At 49.1% G+C, this 17,783-nt stretch overlaps 1 protein-coding gene across 2 annotated transcripts in view; it reads right to left on the bottom strand.

Moving 5' to 3' along the window:
- Positions 1-17,783, bottom strand: part of WDR36 (WD repeat domain 36) — a 59,049-nt gene that overhangs the window by 24,749 nt on the left and 16,517 nt on the right. For both annotated transcript variants that reach the window (XM_040421614.1, XM_040421615.1), the window contains exons 7-11: positions 6,560-6,692; positions 6,289-6,464; positions 2,768-2,888; positions 872-937; positions 605-688 (exon numbers count right to left, since the gene is read on the bottom strand). In XM_040421614.1, the coding sequence (XP_040277548.1) occupies positions 605-688; positions 872-937; positions 2,768-2,888; positions 6,289-6,464; positions 6,560-6,692 (580 nt within the window). The remainder of the gene's footprint in view (positions 1-604; positions 689-871; positions 938-2,767; positions 2,889-6,288; positions 6,465-6,559; positions 6,693-17,783) is intronic.

Raw genomic sequence — 17,783 nt, 5'->3', positions numbered from 1 at the left:
CTGCACAGACGGATCCGCACTGATAATGCAAACGCTTGTATCCGTTCAGAACGGATCCGTTTGCATTATTCTTTCATAAAAGAGTCTGTCAAAACGGATCCGTCCTGACTTACATTGAAAGTCAATCGGGGACGGATCCGTTTTCAATTGCACCATATTGTGTCAGTGAAAACTGATCCGTCCCCATTGACTTACATTGTAAGTCAGGACGGATCAGTTTGGCTCCGTATAGTCAGGCGGACATCAAAATGCTGCAAGCTGCGTATTGGTGTCCGCCTCCAGGCCCAACGGAGCCAAACTTATCCATTCAGAATGCATTGGGGCTGAACTGATCTGTTTTGGGCCGCTTGTGAGAGCCCTGAAACGGATCTCACAAGCAGACCCAGAAACGCCAGTGTGAATTGTGAAAGTAGTCTTACTTAGAAACTGGGAATCTAGTTTTATGTTTTTTTGTTGTGGTTTTCAGATTTTCATAGACAATTAAATATTTGCCCCGATCACTGCACTAAACCATTTCACATGGTAGTTGCCAATCATTAGAAGTCAATACTCCTTTAAAAGTTAAGAAAGTTAACAAGAATGCTAAAATCAAAATAACACATACCAGATGCAAATGATACGACAGGAGGCAGTCTTAGGGATTTGCAGCGAAGTCCAACTTTCCTTGCTTTGGCTTTATCTACTGATCCTATCAACATAAGAATGCATTCCAACATCACACGGGTGAGTAGAAATGGGTTTTATCTTACAAATATTTGGTTAAAGGGGTTTCTCTCACCACTTTGGCAGTGTCTGAAACCCTGCGATTCCACGCCAAGCAGCTGCAGTTTCAATACGTTTTACAGTTTTTTAGGTTTTTTTTGTAACTTACCATGACCAAGGCTTTTACTGTATCTGTCATGAACTGTGGAGAATGAATGCATGGCTCCATCTTGTCCTGCAGAAAGTAGAAAAAATAATTCTCATTTGTGTACTTTATCCTCAATGTGAAAATGTTAAAATGGATAAAACGTCATCAATCTAGTTAGCTGCAGGAGAGATAAAAATAATAGTAAAAAAAAAAAAAAAACACACAACATTAATCGCCTTCCTGTCATTCCAACAATCTTTGTTATTTTCTTGGAGCGATGAAGTGTCATCCATCCATCTGCCCAATAAACCCAATCACTGGTACTGCACATGCTAGCATCACCGCTGAGACCACGGGTCTTAGGCTGCAGCACGCAACCCGTTATGGAACATTACCATTGCAGAGACATTAGCAAAGCCTGACAGGGAAGCTGGAGGACCTCAGCCTGCAGCGACGTCTTTTGTCACAGTTGAGGTTCTCAGCACAGAATCCTGTTTCACAGTTGGAGCTGGAGGAAGCTTTGACCCTGGATGTTAACCCTTTGATTGCCATGGTCCATACCACAACAGGTTTAAAGGCGACTCCCCCTACGACCAGGTCACTGGGTATCCCAATTATTGTTCGCAATTAGAAAAGTAAAAAATAAAACGACACATTAGGTATCCAGGCAACCATAATTAACCTTATAAATTGTATTCTTCAGGTATTTAGTGTGAGACATGAATGGCATTAAAAGAAAAAGGGAAAATTCCTTCTCTTCTATATTTCTGCAGCAAAAAACTAAAAATAAATAAAAAAAATCTAAATTACATTAATTTATATGCCAAAAAATAGTTTCTAATAAGGCTGGGCAATTATGACATGAAAATCACAATTGAACATGTAACCTTGTTTTGATTACTGAACGATTATTTGGGGGTGTGGCTCGTGGCATGACTCTGGCGTGGCTTAGCAAGGGGTTATATACAACACCAATGATTTGATCATATTTTAAGTTCTGTGCTTTTAAAATTTTTTCTCTATTGGGGATACTCCTGTGTACTTGTTGTACATATGCTTCAGTATGAATTGATCTGGCCCACACATATATCTCAGGCAGGGAAGGCTGTATATTGGGCTGGGGCTAGCAGGATTCCTACCAGTTGTTTGCATCTCCCCTCCACCTCCAGACCAGAGCATTGGAAGAAGCTTGGTGTGGTGGTAAGTGTCTAATGACTCCACATTTGCAGTGCTTGGCTTCTTACCCTGGCGCTAAAGTGCGCTTCTCATTCCCAGAGGCGGCAGCAATGACGGGCCGCACTTGTAAGAGACACTGCACGCCAGAAATATGCAGTTTAAAAAGGCCACAGTGCTGGGACTATCAGCAGAGGGAGCACGCCAGCACCCCAGTAGGTTCCTATGTGGCGCACATTTACAGAGACCACCCAGCCCCCAAAACAGATTAAAAAAAACAACATGGGCAAAGTGCTGTTGGTTAATCGGGCTGATGGTTAGTTTAGTTTTTTATCGCCTCTAGTTTCTGATGCATAAAATAAGGCCTTAGACAGCCATGTCAATGAAAAATATAAAAAAGTTAAGGCTGCAAAAAATGCAGAGTGGTAAAAAAGCATAGTCATTAACCTCTTCAGGAGACATGACGTACCGGTACGTCATGTGTATTTCCGATCACCGCCGCCCGGCGGGCGGTGATCGGAACAAGGTGCCTGCTCAAATCATTGAGCAGGCACCCTGGCTAAATGGCCTGGTCCTTAAGATGAAATAAGGCTGTGTCCCAAAGGGGTTAAGGGGTTTAACAGGCGAGTAGTAATTTTTTATTTTATGGAGTCAATTTAATTTCTTGAACTCCCTGACAATTCCTTTAAATAAAACCAATAACCCAGTACAAGAAAACAATAAAAAAAATAAATCATGGCTTACCTGCACTAAGGATATGTTGTCCATCCTGTCCATGGTGGCGAATGAAAGTGGGTGGAGCACTGTGACCAAGGCGGAACCTAAGCAAACGGCCTTGGCCTCCAGGGCCATCAAACATCCATACCTGGTAAGTGGAAAGTTGTGTGAAGTTTACATTACATTCAGCAACCACAGGAGGTTCTCATATTAGTCTTTAAAGAGGTAAGATAACTAAAGACCCTCATTCTGTATAGACAAGATGTGCCAACATTTTTGACAGATTGGATCCCTGCGTATAAGCAGAACAGGGGAGAAATTATTGCTTTTGTAGTCAAGGTGCCAGCTTCAAATAGGTCAAAACAGGGAAAACTGGCAAAACACAATTGTTCAGCTGTCTCTTTTATTGACCTCAGTAGAGAGTAGTGTCCGTTGTTCGTACCCGAGCCCCTGAACATAAAACATACTCTCCTGCTCTGTTGCTGGCAGCTTCCAGTAGTATTGAGGCACCATTGAAGCCAATGTAAGGTTTGCGATTGGCCACAGAGGTCACAGTACCCAGTGGTCGCAGGACTGCAGCTCAGCAGCACGGGTCCAGACGATAGGAGTTGTCGGCTACAAGACCGGACAACCCCTTTAGAAGGGCATCTTTCAGCAGATTTGTACCTATGAAACTGGCTGACCTGTTACATGTGCACTTGGCAGCTGAAGACATCTGTGTTGGTTCCATGTTCATATGTGTCCACATTACTGAGAAAATTATGTTTTCATATATGCAAATTAGTCTTTAGGAACAACAGGGGCGTTGCCATTACTCATATAGAGACACATCTCTCTCTGCAACCGCTGCTCCCTCTACACTTTGACAGGGCCAGCAGGGAAAACATCACCACACCAGTGCCGTCAAACAAAGTGTAGAGGGAGTGACTGCTGCAGAGAAAGCAGAGCCTCTAAGAGTAGAGGTAATGCCCCCGTTGCTCCCAGAGGCTCATTTGCATATATTAAACCATAATTTTTCTCAGCAATGTGGACACATATGAACATGGGACCAACACAGATGCCTTCAGCTGCCAAGTGCACATGTAACAGGTCAGCCAGTGTCATAGGTACAAATCTGCTGACAGATGTCCTTTAACGTTATAGGTGGACACACACCAAATTCAACTCCACTGTGGGTTGAAGAAAAGGAATTTTTAATACTAAAAGGTAAGTAAGGGTTTATAAATACTGTGTGTATGTGTGTGTGTGTGTGTGTGTGTGTGTGTGTGTGTGTGTATGTGTATGTGTATGTGTATGTGTATGTGTGTGTGTGTGTGTGTATATATATATATATGTGTATGTATGTATGTATGTATGTATGTATGTATGTATGTATGTATGTATGTGTATATATATATATATATATATATATATATATATATATATATATAAAGAATTGGAGCAGCACTGCTGTATATAAGTGTAGGCGGAGTGCCAGCGGCTGTGAAGGCGATCCCCCTTCAAATAGTTAGCAGGAAAAATTCCACGGCTCATCCAAGGCGTAAAATAAAATCTGACTTTATTCACCAGACCGCGACGTTTCGATCCACCTCCTGGGATCTTTCTCAAGCAGTGACAAACATACTAGTGCACTGTGCATATTTATACACCTTAACATAGTTAATCAATCAAGTGCTAATTTAAAGCAATCAAAAGGGATATCATAATATAATCCTCAAAATACATCAAATCCAAGTGTATATTGTGAATATAACATACAACATATATACTTTCGATATTCATATTCAATGAAAACAATCATAAGTGCCTTTAAATAAATGTATGGTCATCATAATTATAACTTCACACATCTGAGGATGACCTCATAATTATATCAATAGTGCAGGTGTACCTTAAAAACAAATCCAACGAGGAAGGTCCTAGAGCGAGCGTGAAAGGGGATCCGCATGGAGTTCGGCGTGCCGGTCATTCAACTGCGCATGTCGCAGGACCTTTTGAAACTATCGGATCACGTGATCAAGTATCCGCTCACGTGACCGCTGTTGCTATGTTCATCATACCAGCGTCTATGGAATCAGACGTCATGCGTTCCATGGTGGAGCGCAAACGTCAGCACAAGTCGTTCTATAGAACTATACATTGGGTGTACGAAGGTTACCTTACCATGTACACTCAATGTATTATGACACCTTGTTCATCTACCATACTCTGAGTGGTCACCTCCACTGGGTGCTGCCTGCGCTACTGGATGGCCGCACGTAATGCTGTGTACCCACTACTGCGGGTCCAATATGTACGCTTGAGTGGGCTCCCCCATGTAAATATACGCCATGTTTCTATGGTGAGGTTTGTGTTCCACATGCTCTTTGGAACGCACGCCATTTTGATTCACTTGCGCGACGACTTGTGCTGACGTTTGTGCTCCACCATGGAACGCATGATGTCTGATTCCATAGATGCTGGTATGAAACATAGCAACAGCGGTCACGTGAGCGGATACTTGATCAGGTGATCCGATAGTTTCAAAAGGTCCTGCGACATGCGCAGTTGAATGACCGGCACGCCGAACTCCATGCGGATCCCCTTCCACGCTCGCTCTAGGACCTTCCTCGTTGGATTTGTTTTTAAGGTACACCTGCACTATTGATATAATTATGAGGTCATCCTCAGATGTGTGAAGTTATAATTATGATGACCATACATTGATTTAAGGCACTTATGATTGTTTTCATTGAATATGAATATCGAAAGTATATATGTTGTATGTTATATTCACAATATACACTTGGATTTGATGTATTTTGAGGATTATATTATGATATCCCTTTGATTGCTTTAAATTAGCACTTGATTGATTAACTATGTTAAGGTGTATAAATATGCACAGTGCACTAGTATGTTTGTCACTGCTTGAGAAAGATCGAAACGTCGCGGTCTGGTGAATAAAGTCAGATTTTGTTTTACGCCATGGATGTGCCGTGGAATTTTTCCTATGTATGTATAAATAAATAAAATAAATAAATAAATATATATATATATATATATATATTATATATATATATATATATATATATATATATATATAACTTTCAGATGTTACTAGTAGATTACGGAGGGAATAGTGGTTATAGTTACAGATACAATAAGTAAAGGGCTTGTTCTGGGGAATAATTTTAATAAAAAATGGGGTCGGAGTGGGTAAAAACAACAAACCATCATTACTCCACCTCACCAGTCCCCTGCTCCATTTCCACTTCTGGGTTCGAGGCTTGATGTGCTGGAAATGGCTTGGACTGCCCACTCAGCCAATCACAGCTGTGACCTGCCTCAGTCAGTGATTGGCTAAGCAGGAAGTCATTTCTGGCATGTGAGCACGAGACCAGGAAGTGGAGAGGATCAGGGACTGGAGCAGCAGTCATGATTTGTTATCTTAATCCACTTCGACCCAGTTTTCAACTAAAATGTATTTAAATTACTCCCTGGAGTATCCCTTTAATACATGCTTACATCTACAATTCAAGGATTTAAACAGCCTCAATATGTATTACCCGTATGGCATTGTCAGCACCATTGGTTATGAGAAGGGGTTCTCCATGAACATATGTTAAGCCAGCAATAGCAGTTGAATGAGCCTCCCTCATCTGGCTCATCAGCTTCTTTTCTTCCAGATCCCAAAGCCCAATGTGGCCAATGGGGCTTCCAGCTGCCATTATTGGATGTCCATCTGAAACGCAAAAGCAAAAAGGAGAAGCATATGCTAAGTGACAAATATTTTATTTTATTACCATTGACCAATGAGGTAGAATCAGGTACACTCACCTGTGCGAAAGGATATTGCAGTGATCGGACCCCAGTCTTGCTGAAAAGTCATTAATGTTTCATCAAACTTAATGTTGTGTATAACAATTTTACCACTAGTCAAGCCAACAGCCACAACATCCACAGCAGGAGCCTGAAAATCAACCAGGAGAAGACGTTAGAGCACTATTACCTGGTTATGTTTGTTTCATACAGTTGGAAATGAAAGCTTAACCCCTTAAGGACTCGGCCCTATTTCACCTTACGGACTTAGCCATTTTTTGCAAATCTGACCAGTGTCACTTTAAGTGCTGATAACTTTAAAACGCTTTGACTTATCCAGGCCATTCTGAGATAGTTTTTTCGTCACATATTGTACTTCATGACACTGGTAAAATGAAGTAAAAACGAGATTTTTGTATAACTTACCAGTAAAATCTCTTTCTCGCTCTTCCTTGGGGGACACAGGAAACCTTGGGTATAGCTCATCTCCATAGGAGGCGTGACACTAAGTGAAAGACTGTTAAGCCCCTCCTCCAGCAGCTATACCCTCAGCCTGGAGCGAGCGACTACCAGTTATGTGCCCAAGTAGTTAAAACAAAGGCAAGGATCAACCAAATTAACACCAACAAGTCAAAACTCCCGTCAGGGCAACCAAAACAATGGGTGGGTGCTGTGTCCCCCAAGGAAGAGCGAGAAAGAGATTTTACTGGTAAGTTATACAAAAATCTCGTTTTCTCGCCCAATTCCTTGGGGGACACAGGAAACCTTGGGACGTTCAAAAGCAGTCCACAAATAGGGAGGGACCACAACCCAAAGTAAATTAAAGCACCATAGGCATTAAGGCACCGCCGCCTGCAAGACCAGGCGGCCCAAAGCAGCATCCGCCGATGCATAAGTGTTCACCTTGTAGAACTTGGTGAAAGTGTGCAAAGAAGACCAGGTGGCCGCCTTACACAATTGTTCAGCCGAAGCTCGATTTCGCTGAGCCCAGGAAGCCCCGACCGCTCTGGTAGAATGAGCGGTAACACCAAAGGGCGGTTCCCTGCCCTTAGCACTGTAAGCCTCAGCAATAGCCATCTTGATGAAGCGGGCAATAACCACTTTAGATGCCGCCAGCCCCCTGCGCGGACCCTCCGGAACCACAAATAGAGAATCCGAGCGCCGAAAGGGTCTAGTTACATCCAAGTAGATCCTCAGAGCCCTAACAACATCCAGACGGTGAAGATCCCGTTCCCGAGGATGAGACGGGGACGGGCACAGAGAAGGAAGGATAATATCTTCATTCAGGTGAAAAGCGGACACCACCTTCGGAAGGAAATCCGGAACCGGGCGGAGAACCACCTTGTCCTGGTGAAAAACCAAGAGGGGTTCTACGCAAGAAAGTGCCGCCAATTCAGACACACGCCGAAGAGACGTGATGGCTACGAGGAAAAAAACTTTGCAAGACAACAAGCGAAGGGAAACCCTGCGCAAAGGCTCGAAAGGAGAAGATTGGAGAGCCGTCAGCACAACATTAAGATCCCAAGATGGAACGGGAGCGCGATACGGGGGAGCATAGTGAGCAACCCCCTGCAGAAAAGTCTTAACTGGACCGAGCGGAGCCAGAGGTCGCTGAAAAAGGATCGAAAGCGCTGAGATCTGACCCTTTAGGGTACTGAGACCCAAACCCAAGTCCAGACCAGACTGCAAGAAGGATAAAATCGTGGGGAGAGAAAACCGAAGGGGATGAACATCTAAGGTCTCGCAGAAGTTCAAATAGGCCCGCCAGGTTCGGTAATAAATCCTGGACGATGCCGGTTTACGCGCACGAATCATGGTACGGACCACGTCAGCAGAAAACCCCCGCCGCGTTAGGACCGCGGTCTCAATAGCCACGCCGCTAAACGTAGCGACCCTAAATGCTGGTGGAAGATCGGCCCTTGAGAGAGGAGGTCTTCTCTTAGAGGCAGAGGCAAGGGGGCGTCTGCCAGGAGCAACATAAGGTCGGCGTACCAAGGACGACGAGGCCAATCCGGGGCTATTAGGATCGCAGGCGTGCCCTCCGCCGCGATCTTCCGAAGGACTCGTGGAAGAAGAGGCAGGGGCGGAAAAACGTAGAGGAGAGAGAACTCCGTCCAGGGAAGGACAAGCGCGTCCGCGCCGTAAGCGTCCGGATCCTTGGTTCTGGACATGAAGGTGGGGAGCTTGTGGTTGAATCTGGAGGCCATGAGATCCACGTCCGGACGACCCCAACGGAGGCAAAGAGACTCGAAGACGTCTGGGTGCAGAGACCACTCGCCCGGGTCGATCGTCGTCCGGCTGAGGAAATCCGCCGCCCAATTGTCCACCCCCGGGATGTAAATGGCCGAAATGGCTAGAACATGAACTTCCGCCCAGCGAAGGATTAGAGACACCTCCCTCATTGCTGCCGCGCTGCGAGTGCCCCCTTGATGATTTATGTATGCCACAGCCGTGGCATTGTCCGATTGGACACGAACAGGGTGACCCTGAAGCAGCGAAGTCCAATGCCGGAGTGAGAGGAGAATCGCCCTCAGCTCCAGAACGTTGATCGGCAGTTTGGACTCCGATGGAGACCAAGTGCCTTGTACGGACCGAGGAGGAAACACCCCCCCCCCAACCCCGCAGACTGGCATCGGTGGTAATCACCAACCAAGTTATCGGTAGGAAGGACTTCCCTTGGAGAGGGGTCCGTAACCACCAGAGTAGAGAGGAGCGAACCTGGGGGGGGAAGGGGAAAGTGCTGATCCAGACTTTCCTGGGACTTGTCCCATGCGGACAGAATGGCAGTCTGAAAGGTGCGGGAGTGATACTGCGCGTAGGGGATTGCTTCGAAACAGGATACCATCTGTCCCAAGACCCGCATGCTGAACCGGAAGGAAGGACGGCGGTGGTTCAGAAGGCTCTGAACCGACCGATGAAGGAGCTGGCGCTTCTCTGACGGAAGCCGAACCTCCGCTGCATCTGTATCCAGCAGCATCCCTAGAAAGATCAGTTGCCTGGATGGAACAAGAGCGGATTTGGGAAGATTGATAATCCAACCGAACCGGCGTAAGGTTTGTAGCGAGAGGTCCACACTGGCAGATGTCAGTGACAGAGAGGGTGCCTTGATAAGGAGATCGTCCAAATATGGAAGAAGAAAAACTCCCCTGGAACGAAGTAAGGCGAGGACAGGGGCTAGGACCTTTGTGAAAACGCGAGGGGCTGTCGCCAGCCCGAAGGGGAGGGCAACGAACTGGTAGTGGTCGGACCCCACTGCAAAGCGCAGAAAGCACTGATGACACCGAGCGATTGGAATATGAAGGTAGGCGTCCTGGATGTCGATAGAGGCCAGGAACTCCCCTTTTTCCAGAGAGGCCACCACCGACCTGAGAGACTCCATCCGGAACCGCTGAAGACGAAGGAAACGGTTTAACCGTTTTAAATCCAGAATGGGACGAACCGAGCCTTCCTTTTTGGGGACCACAAAAAGGTTCGAATAGAACCCTTTGAATCTTTCCTCCATAGGAACCGGAGCGATGACCCCCTTGTCCAGAAGGGTACGAGTGGCAGTAAAGAAATCGGCCGCCCTTTGGGGATCTCGAGGAACCCGGGAGCGAAAGAACCGAACTGGGGGGAGGGACGCAAACTCGAGTTTGTACCCGGAAGACACCACCTCGAGAGCCCAGGCGTCGGAGACGTGCGTCTGCCAGAAGTCCCTGAACAGGAGGAGACGTCCCCCCACCCGGGTGGGTGGGGGCGCACCTTCAGGTAGGGTTCTGCTTGGTCACGGGAGGACGAGCAGGCTGTGACTTGCGCCAGGAGGGCTGGGTCCGAAAAAAAGGCTTCTTACGTCTGTCTTGGACAGGGTTAGAGGATGGACCTGAAGTGGTGCGAGGTGTGGGAGCTCTGCGGGAAGACCTGAAGCGAGAAAAGGTGGGACGGCCTCGAGTGGTGCTCCTAGTCCTGGATTGGGGAAGATGTGTACTCTTCCCTCCCGTGGCTTCAGAGATGATTTCATCCAAGCGGGCCCCGAACAATCGAGAACCAGTGAAGGGAAGGCCAGTAAGAGACCGCTTTGACGTGGCGTCCGCCGTCCAAACCTTTAACCAAAGCTCCCTTCTAGCCGAAACGGCCAGGGCAGATGAACGGGCTATAAGAGCCCCCGCATCCAGGGATGCCTCACAGACAAATTTTCCGGCTTGAACGATAAGTTGGGCCAGAGCCCGGAGGTCCTGAATAGGGACGTCGGATTCAAGCTCCTGATCCAGCTGAGACGCCCATTCTGAAACCGCTTTTCCAGCCCAAGCGGAGGCAAAGACCGGCCTGAGGGCGGAACCGGAGGCTGCAAAGATACCCTTTGTAATGGCCTCTATCCGGCGATCTTCCGTGGATTGTAAGGAAGAACCATCTGCAACGGGAATAGCCGTGCTTTTGGACAAACGGGCCACAGGGGGGTCGACTTTAGGTGGTGACGCCCAGTTTGTAATGCAATCCGCCGGGAATGGATAACAGATATCCAACTTCTTAGGCGGGGTAAAACGGGCATCAGGACGGGCCCAGGCCTTAGAAACCACCGACGAGAAGTCAGCGTGGAGGGGAAAAACCGCAGACGCCTGTTTTTGGCGAAAAAAGGAAACACTGGCCTTTTCAGAATTAGGAGGGTCATCGTGAATCTTAAAGGTATCACGGATATTGTTAATAAGATGGCCCACAGCAGAAGCCAGCTTTGAAGGCAAGGCCGAGTCCATATCCCAATCAGAATCGGCTAGTTCCCCTTCAGAGGGCATATCCTGTAATGAGGAAGGACCCGACTGAGGGCGCACCCTTGGGGGTGATACCGAAGCATCCGAGGATGATAGGTGCTCCGCCCTGGACCGCTTCTGGAGTTGACGGACTCTGGAGGTGTCGCCTGGAGAGAGAGACTCAGACGGGTCAGCTAAGGCAGCGGACCCGGAGGGCCCAGCAGGGGAATTATCCAGCTGCGGTAAGGGCAATGTATCTGCAAGGCGGCCCACAACATTAGTGAGACTGACCACAGCCTGGGAAAGGGATCTAGCCCAGTCAGGGGGATCCAAGAGGCCAGGGGGTGAGACGGCAGATGGCGGACCCTGTAATGGGGCTTTGCAAGCCGAGCAATGCGGGTCAGGCTGCCCTTGAGGAAGGGGTGCCTTACATGCGGTGCAGGTATGATACCAAGGACCAGCAGGCACTGAGGGGTCAGACATGTTGGCTGGAAGTAATATACAAAAACGTCCAGGCCAGAGGGCTGCAGTGCTGGAAGGGGTCAACAGTCCTACCAGGTCACAGTGGGAGCAGACGGCACAGCAGCGGCAACAGCAGCGGCAACAGCAGCGGTCCTCAGAGCCCTGAGGTAATCTGTCCTGAGAGCAGGCAGGCACGAAGAGGAGGCGGGGCTAGTGAGGAGCGGGAAGAAAGACGTCCGCCCCTTGACTGAAGCCTAACATGTACAGTGGAACGGAACGAAGCTCCGCCCACCGATAAGACTTCTCGCGCGCGCGCGTGATTCAAAATATTACATGCCGCCGAAAACCCACAGAATAATGTCCCCCGTTCACTTCCATATAAGCGGAGGCGAACGCACACCAGTGGCCGGACAAGAGCGTGCGCTTGTCAGAATATCAGCCGACAGTTGAACACAGCCGCAGTACACGTGTGCCTGCTATCGGCAGCTGATAACGAAAGGCGGCCCACGGCCGCCGCATGAGGTAAAACTGCGCTGTAACCCTCCCCCACGAGCATCGCTCCGCTTTTGCCCCACACACAAAGGAGCCGCAGGACTCACAGCTAAGAGAGCTGTAACTTGTAACTGACATGAAGGTCAGACAGAGGGGACAGCAGCATCAGGCCCTAACGGGGGGGGGGGGGGGGGAGGGGGTAGAACGGCTGCACAGCCACCTCACCATCGACGTTTTCACCCTCTGTCCATCCAGCAGGGACGCCCCTTCAGCCACTGGCACCGAAGTGGCAGGGAGCTGGAGAGGGGCTTGCAGGTGGGCGACCCTTGTGCTGGCGGGATGCAGGGGAGCTGGGCTGCCCTGGTCCTCCTTTTCTTCTGTGGGGGAGGCAGCAGTGCGGATAACCGGCACTGGCGCAGCTCAACCCCGGGAAAACAGAGAGGTCTAATGCGACTCTGTTGTCCCTGTTGAAAAAAGGAAAAAAAGTTGAAAATAATAAAAGAGAAAAAATAAAATCTTTAGCAAAGACAGCTCTGCAGTGCAGAGAGTGTCTTGCCTCCTTGACACTAAGCAAAAAACTGGTAGTCGCTCGCTCCAGGCTGAGGGTATAGCTGCTGGAGGAGGGGCTTAACAGTCTTTCACTTAGTGTCACGCCTCCTATGGAGATGAGCTATACCCAAGGTTTCCTGTGTCCCCCAAGGAATTGGGCGAGAAAAGAATTATTTTTTTATTTATAAAAAAATACCAAATTTACCATTTTTTGTTTTAATTGCAAATTTCCAAGTTTCAATTTCTCTACTTCTATAATACATAGTAATACCGCCAAAAATTGGATTTTTTGTACTCACCGTAAAATCCTTTTCTCGTAGTAGGCATTGGGGGACACAGCACCATGGGTATATGTCCAACTACCACTAGGAGGCGACACTAGACATAAAAAGTGTTGGCTCCTCCCCGTTGGGCTATACCCTCTCCACAGACACTAGGCAGCTCAGTTTGTACCAAAAGCAGTAGGAGAGAGAAGAAAAGCAAGGAACCAACAACTCCCGTACCGGGAAAGATCAAGAGACCAGCCCGGAGAAGCGGAAGTAAAACAACATAGGGAGGGATCTGTGTCCCCCAATGCCTACTACGAGAAAAGGATTTTACGGTGAGTACAAAAAATCCAATTTTCTCGTGCATGGCATTGGGGGACACAGCACCATGGGACGTCCCAAAGCAGTCCCCGAGGGTGGGAAGAACAACCATGCCACCTGTGGGCATACAGGTGCGGGAGAACCATGTGACCCAACAGGAGAAAAGCACGGAATAGGCAGGAAGCCTCATAACAAGGGAGAAACTCCAAGGAGGCCACAGTGACGACTGCCAGCACCCCAGGACAAATGCCTGGGAGAAGGTCCCAAATGCAAGAAGAAGGCAAAGGAACACCCAGCTCAGCCGAAGGCTGGAGTGAAAGTAGGACAGCATCGCGTATCGGATCTACCCAACATCCCAATTGTCTCAGGCGAAAGCACAAACACCCTGAGGTCAACCCCTGAAGGGCCAGGGGAGCAAGGGAAATTGGAATCACTGAAGGCCAAACGAGAGAGTGAAGCTATAGCAAGGCTCACTTGTGAGTGGAGCGGGTCTCCTCTCACCGCAAAGCAGGTGAAAAAGCTAAGCGCCCTATTGAAAGGAAAAGATCCTAAAGGCGCTAAGGGAAACCGCCAACCCCTGGAAGGGGAGGGGGTTGTAGGTAAAAACCAGGAAGAGAGAAAAGACAAGACCTGCATCCCCAACCAGGAGACGAGGAACGAGCCTCTGAAAACAAAATATCGCTGAGAAGCGCAAGACCGGAGAAACTCTGGCGAAACTCATTATCAGGGAAGAAGGGAACCAGATGCAAGCCCAGGAAATCTCAGCAGGGGCACACTGGAGAGAGGGAAGCCATAGCAAGGCTCACATATGAAGGGAGCAGGACTCCCCCCCCCCCCCCCCCCCCCCCCACCGCAAAGCAGGTGATGAAGATAAACGTCCTATTGATAAGAGAAAACTCCCAAAGGCGCTAAGGGAAACCGCCAACCCTTGGAAAGGGAGGGGGTAGGAAGTAAAGGCCAGGTAAAAAGAAAAAAATAAGAGAAGACCTGCATCCCAAAACCAGGAGACGAGGAACGAGCCCCTGAAAATAAAATAATCGCTGAGAAGCGCAAGACCGGAGAAACTCCGGCCAAATGAAGTATCAGTGAGATGCAGGGCAAGGAAATCTCAGCATGGATACACTGGACTGAGAGACATGGGAGGAGAAGGAGAGTACTCCCAAAAGTCTAAGGAGGAAGGCTCTACAAACAGGAGGAGTCCCTCCCGAAGGATACCATAAGGTGGAAATGCAAACCGTAGCACTAAACCACTCAACACCAGGTACTTGAAGTGGGAGGATGGGAAGACAGACATGAATCCCATGAGGTCCAAAAGGCTATTGGAACCCGCAAGGGAAACAATCAACCCAGGCCCCTCCCAAACAACGATAATCCTACAGAATCTGTGTGAACAAATGAACGGTGACAGGGACTCCAGAAAGGAGTACCCGCAATGGGCTCACAAGGAACCAGGAACTGAACCACCAGAGGACAACAAAAACCAGAATATCCAAGAAAAAATGAAAAGAACCACCCTATGGGAAGGAATTGGCCATGGACAACTAGCCATTCAAAGAATAGTGGCTAGCAATCAGCATACATTGTCCCGGGGAGGGCAAATACAGCGGCTTGGGTTGTACCACTAAAACAACAGACGCCCATATGCATAAGGAATGGTGAAGTCGCTATAAAAGAAGCGGGAGTGACTACACGAAATGTAGAAACCAGCTGCGACCGACATACAGAAGGCTCCCAGGGAGAGAGAGTACCAGATGGGCGAGGACAATAGCAAGGTCCCAAAGGACTGCCCTCTGTTAGATAGTACAACTAAGCATAGAAATAAGGGAACACCCGGACCCAGAAGGAACTACGGAACCCTGTCCTATGTCAGAGCAATCAGCAGAAAATTCACCTACCAGGCAGGTGTGTGATGCTCAGTGGTTCTGTCCCTAACTCATCAGGGAGGAGGTCCAGCGAGGATGTCCAGCGAGGATATGTCGCTGACCCCAGGAGGATTCCGTGTGGCGGAGGACATCAAGTGATGGCCGAAAACTGCTGCAGCGGCCGGTGCTCAGCAAGCTACGTATCCCAACAAGGAGAAGATCCAGTGGAGATCACTGTACTCCACGAGGAATGGTCCGCCCTGTAATAGAAAACAACGCGGATACTCCTTTATAATATGTGGAACGCGGAGTGCAGCCGAAAGTAGTATTTGATAAGGATGGCAATAGCAACCCTAGCACAAAAACGAACAACCACCAGGCCATAGTTTAGGGAGCGTGGTTGTACGTGGACCACCCACCAGATCAGAACAGATCAGTCATATACTGGGTACACCAGAAGTAGAAATAGACCGACAAGGAGGAGGTTGGGCTGGCCCACCCCTGCCAGATATGGCTACCATATTCGTGCTGAACCAGGATGCCGAAAAGGGAAGTAACCAACATCCGCAGCACAGATTAGAGCCCGGGGAAGGAAGCACCCAGTAATACAGAAACCGTATGGGCCACAGATTGCACCATAGGACCCAGCACGTGGGTACTAAAAATACACGCCGAAAACCGAGGTAAGGTGGCTGCATGTTGCACACTAAGGAGGGTGGAAACAAAGCCACAGCATCCAGGAATGCGACCGCATTTGGAGGGTACAGGTCCTCAACCTGTAAGGTAGAAATGAGGCTGTGTAGTGTAAAGATACGACCAGACCGGTGCAATGGGTACAGCATCTGGAGATGGCCGAGGTACTAGGTCTAAGATTAGAGCGATGGGTCCACATGGAGCACCCTAGGACCAGAGAAGAAGTGCAACGGCTGCCACGTTAGCTATGGCACCTATATTTCGCTCGGGAAGGGAAAAATAGGGCCACACGGTACCACAAGGAACGACAGGTGCACACCACAACAAGGTAAGTGCAATGGTAACTGAAGAATGCCCTCTATTTCACCTAAAAAGAGGGAAATAGGGCCGCATGGCACACCATAGAGCCCGACAGGTGTAACGGCTGCAGCATCAGAGACGGTGCAGGAACTCACCTAAGAAGGGAGGAAGATGGCTGTTTGGTGCACTCTAGATGAGGTTGCAGTGGCAACGGCACTACAAAGTGGCCTCAATATCTCGTCCAGTAAGGGAGAAATAGTGCCGCAAGGTACACCATAAGGCCAGACAGAAGCAACGGCAACAGCTCCTGGAGATAGAGAGGTTAAATAAAAATGAAGGGCACAAGGTGGCAGCCTGGTGCCCACTAGAACCAAACAGAGGCAATTGCACAGCAATTGAGAGTGGCCTCTATATCTCGCCGGGAAGGGAGAAATAGTGCCGCACGGAACAATAGAGCCCGTCAGGGATACTGGATACAGCATCAGGAGATGGTGTAGGGACTCTGCCCAGGAAGGGAGCAAGGTGGCTGGAAACAGACAGGTGCAATTGCTACGGCAATTGAAGGCGGCCTGTATATCTCGCCCGGTAGGGGGAAATAGTGCCGCATGGAACACCTAACCAGTCAGCAGGAGCTCTACCTATGAAAGTAATAAGGCAGCTGGAAACAGACAGATGTAATCGCCACGGCATAGAAGCCGGCCTGTATTCTCTGGTACAGGCATTACAAAAGAACCTTTAGAGGCCGAGAAGGGGAGCCAACCCTACAAGTGGCGTTTGCCTGAATTATCAGCTTGCCTAGAACATAGCCCCTGGATAGGGGCCAGGAAGGTCTGTCGTGCACAGCCTACGAGGGCGTACATACCAGAGACACCGCGTAGGTGTCCCAGTTGCTAAGCACGGTGACGGCTGCCTTACCTGTGCGGTAATTACCTGTGCAGGCAGGAGGGCGCCATCTGAAAGTCCACTAGAGGGGCACCAAACCTGGTAGGGTAGGTACCACCATGCACGTTTGACTTGACCACGCAGAGGGATTCTGCACGGTGGAAGACCGCCTGATGCTCTGTTCCGAGGGAATCGGTGCAGAGGTGTCCCCAGAGGCAACTGACAGAAGGCTTCGTCACCAGCCTCCGGCCTGTCCTGGGGGACCCGAGGATGCCGGGGAGGGGTGGAAGCTAGTTGAGACCACCCAAGGGTGGTCCATGGGCTACTCCTTGCGGGACCCTGTATCTTAGCGTGCGCGTGGCTCAGGGGGGAAGGAGACCGCAATTTGTAGGTAGCGCTCCAGCGAATCCGCCAGGGACTTAAGGATCGCCATGGAGAGAGCCCATTCGCGCGGGGGGGGGGGGCCCTACCACGTGGAAACCTCCGTAGACAACGGACGCACGAAAATCGTGGCGATCCGATACGGAGGCTGGGAGAGGAGGCCCATAGACCTATCTAACCCCGGAAACAACATTTCCCAAGAGGTGCTGCAGCAGCTATATAGTAGGCAGGAAACCACATTCAGGTGGCAGGGCTGCAGGAGAATGCAGCAATAGAGAGGGGAGAGAGGGAAGGGGCCTGTGGAGCAATTCAG

This window comes from Bufo bufo, chromosome 2, assembly GCF_905171765.1.
Source record: "Bufo bufo chromosome 2, aBufBuf1.1, whole genome shotgun sequence".
Classification (NCBI taxonomy): domain Eukaryota; kingdom Metazoa; phylum Chordata; class Amphibia; order Anura; family Bufonidae; genus Bufo; species Bufo bufo.
The sequence above is the reverse complement of the archived record's forward strand: the minus strand, read 5'-3'. Positions and strand labels throughout refer to the sequence as shown.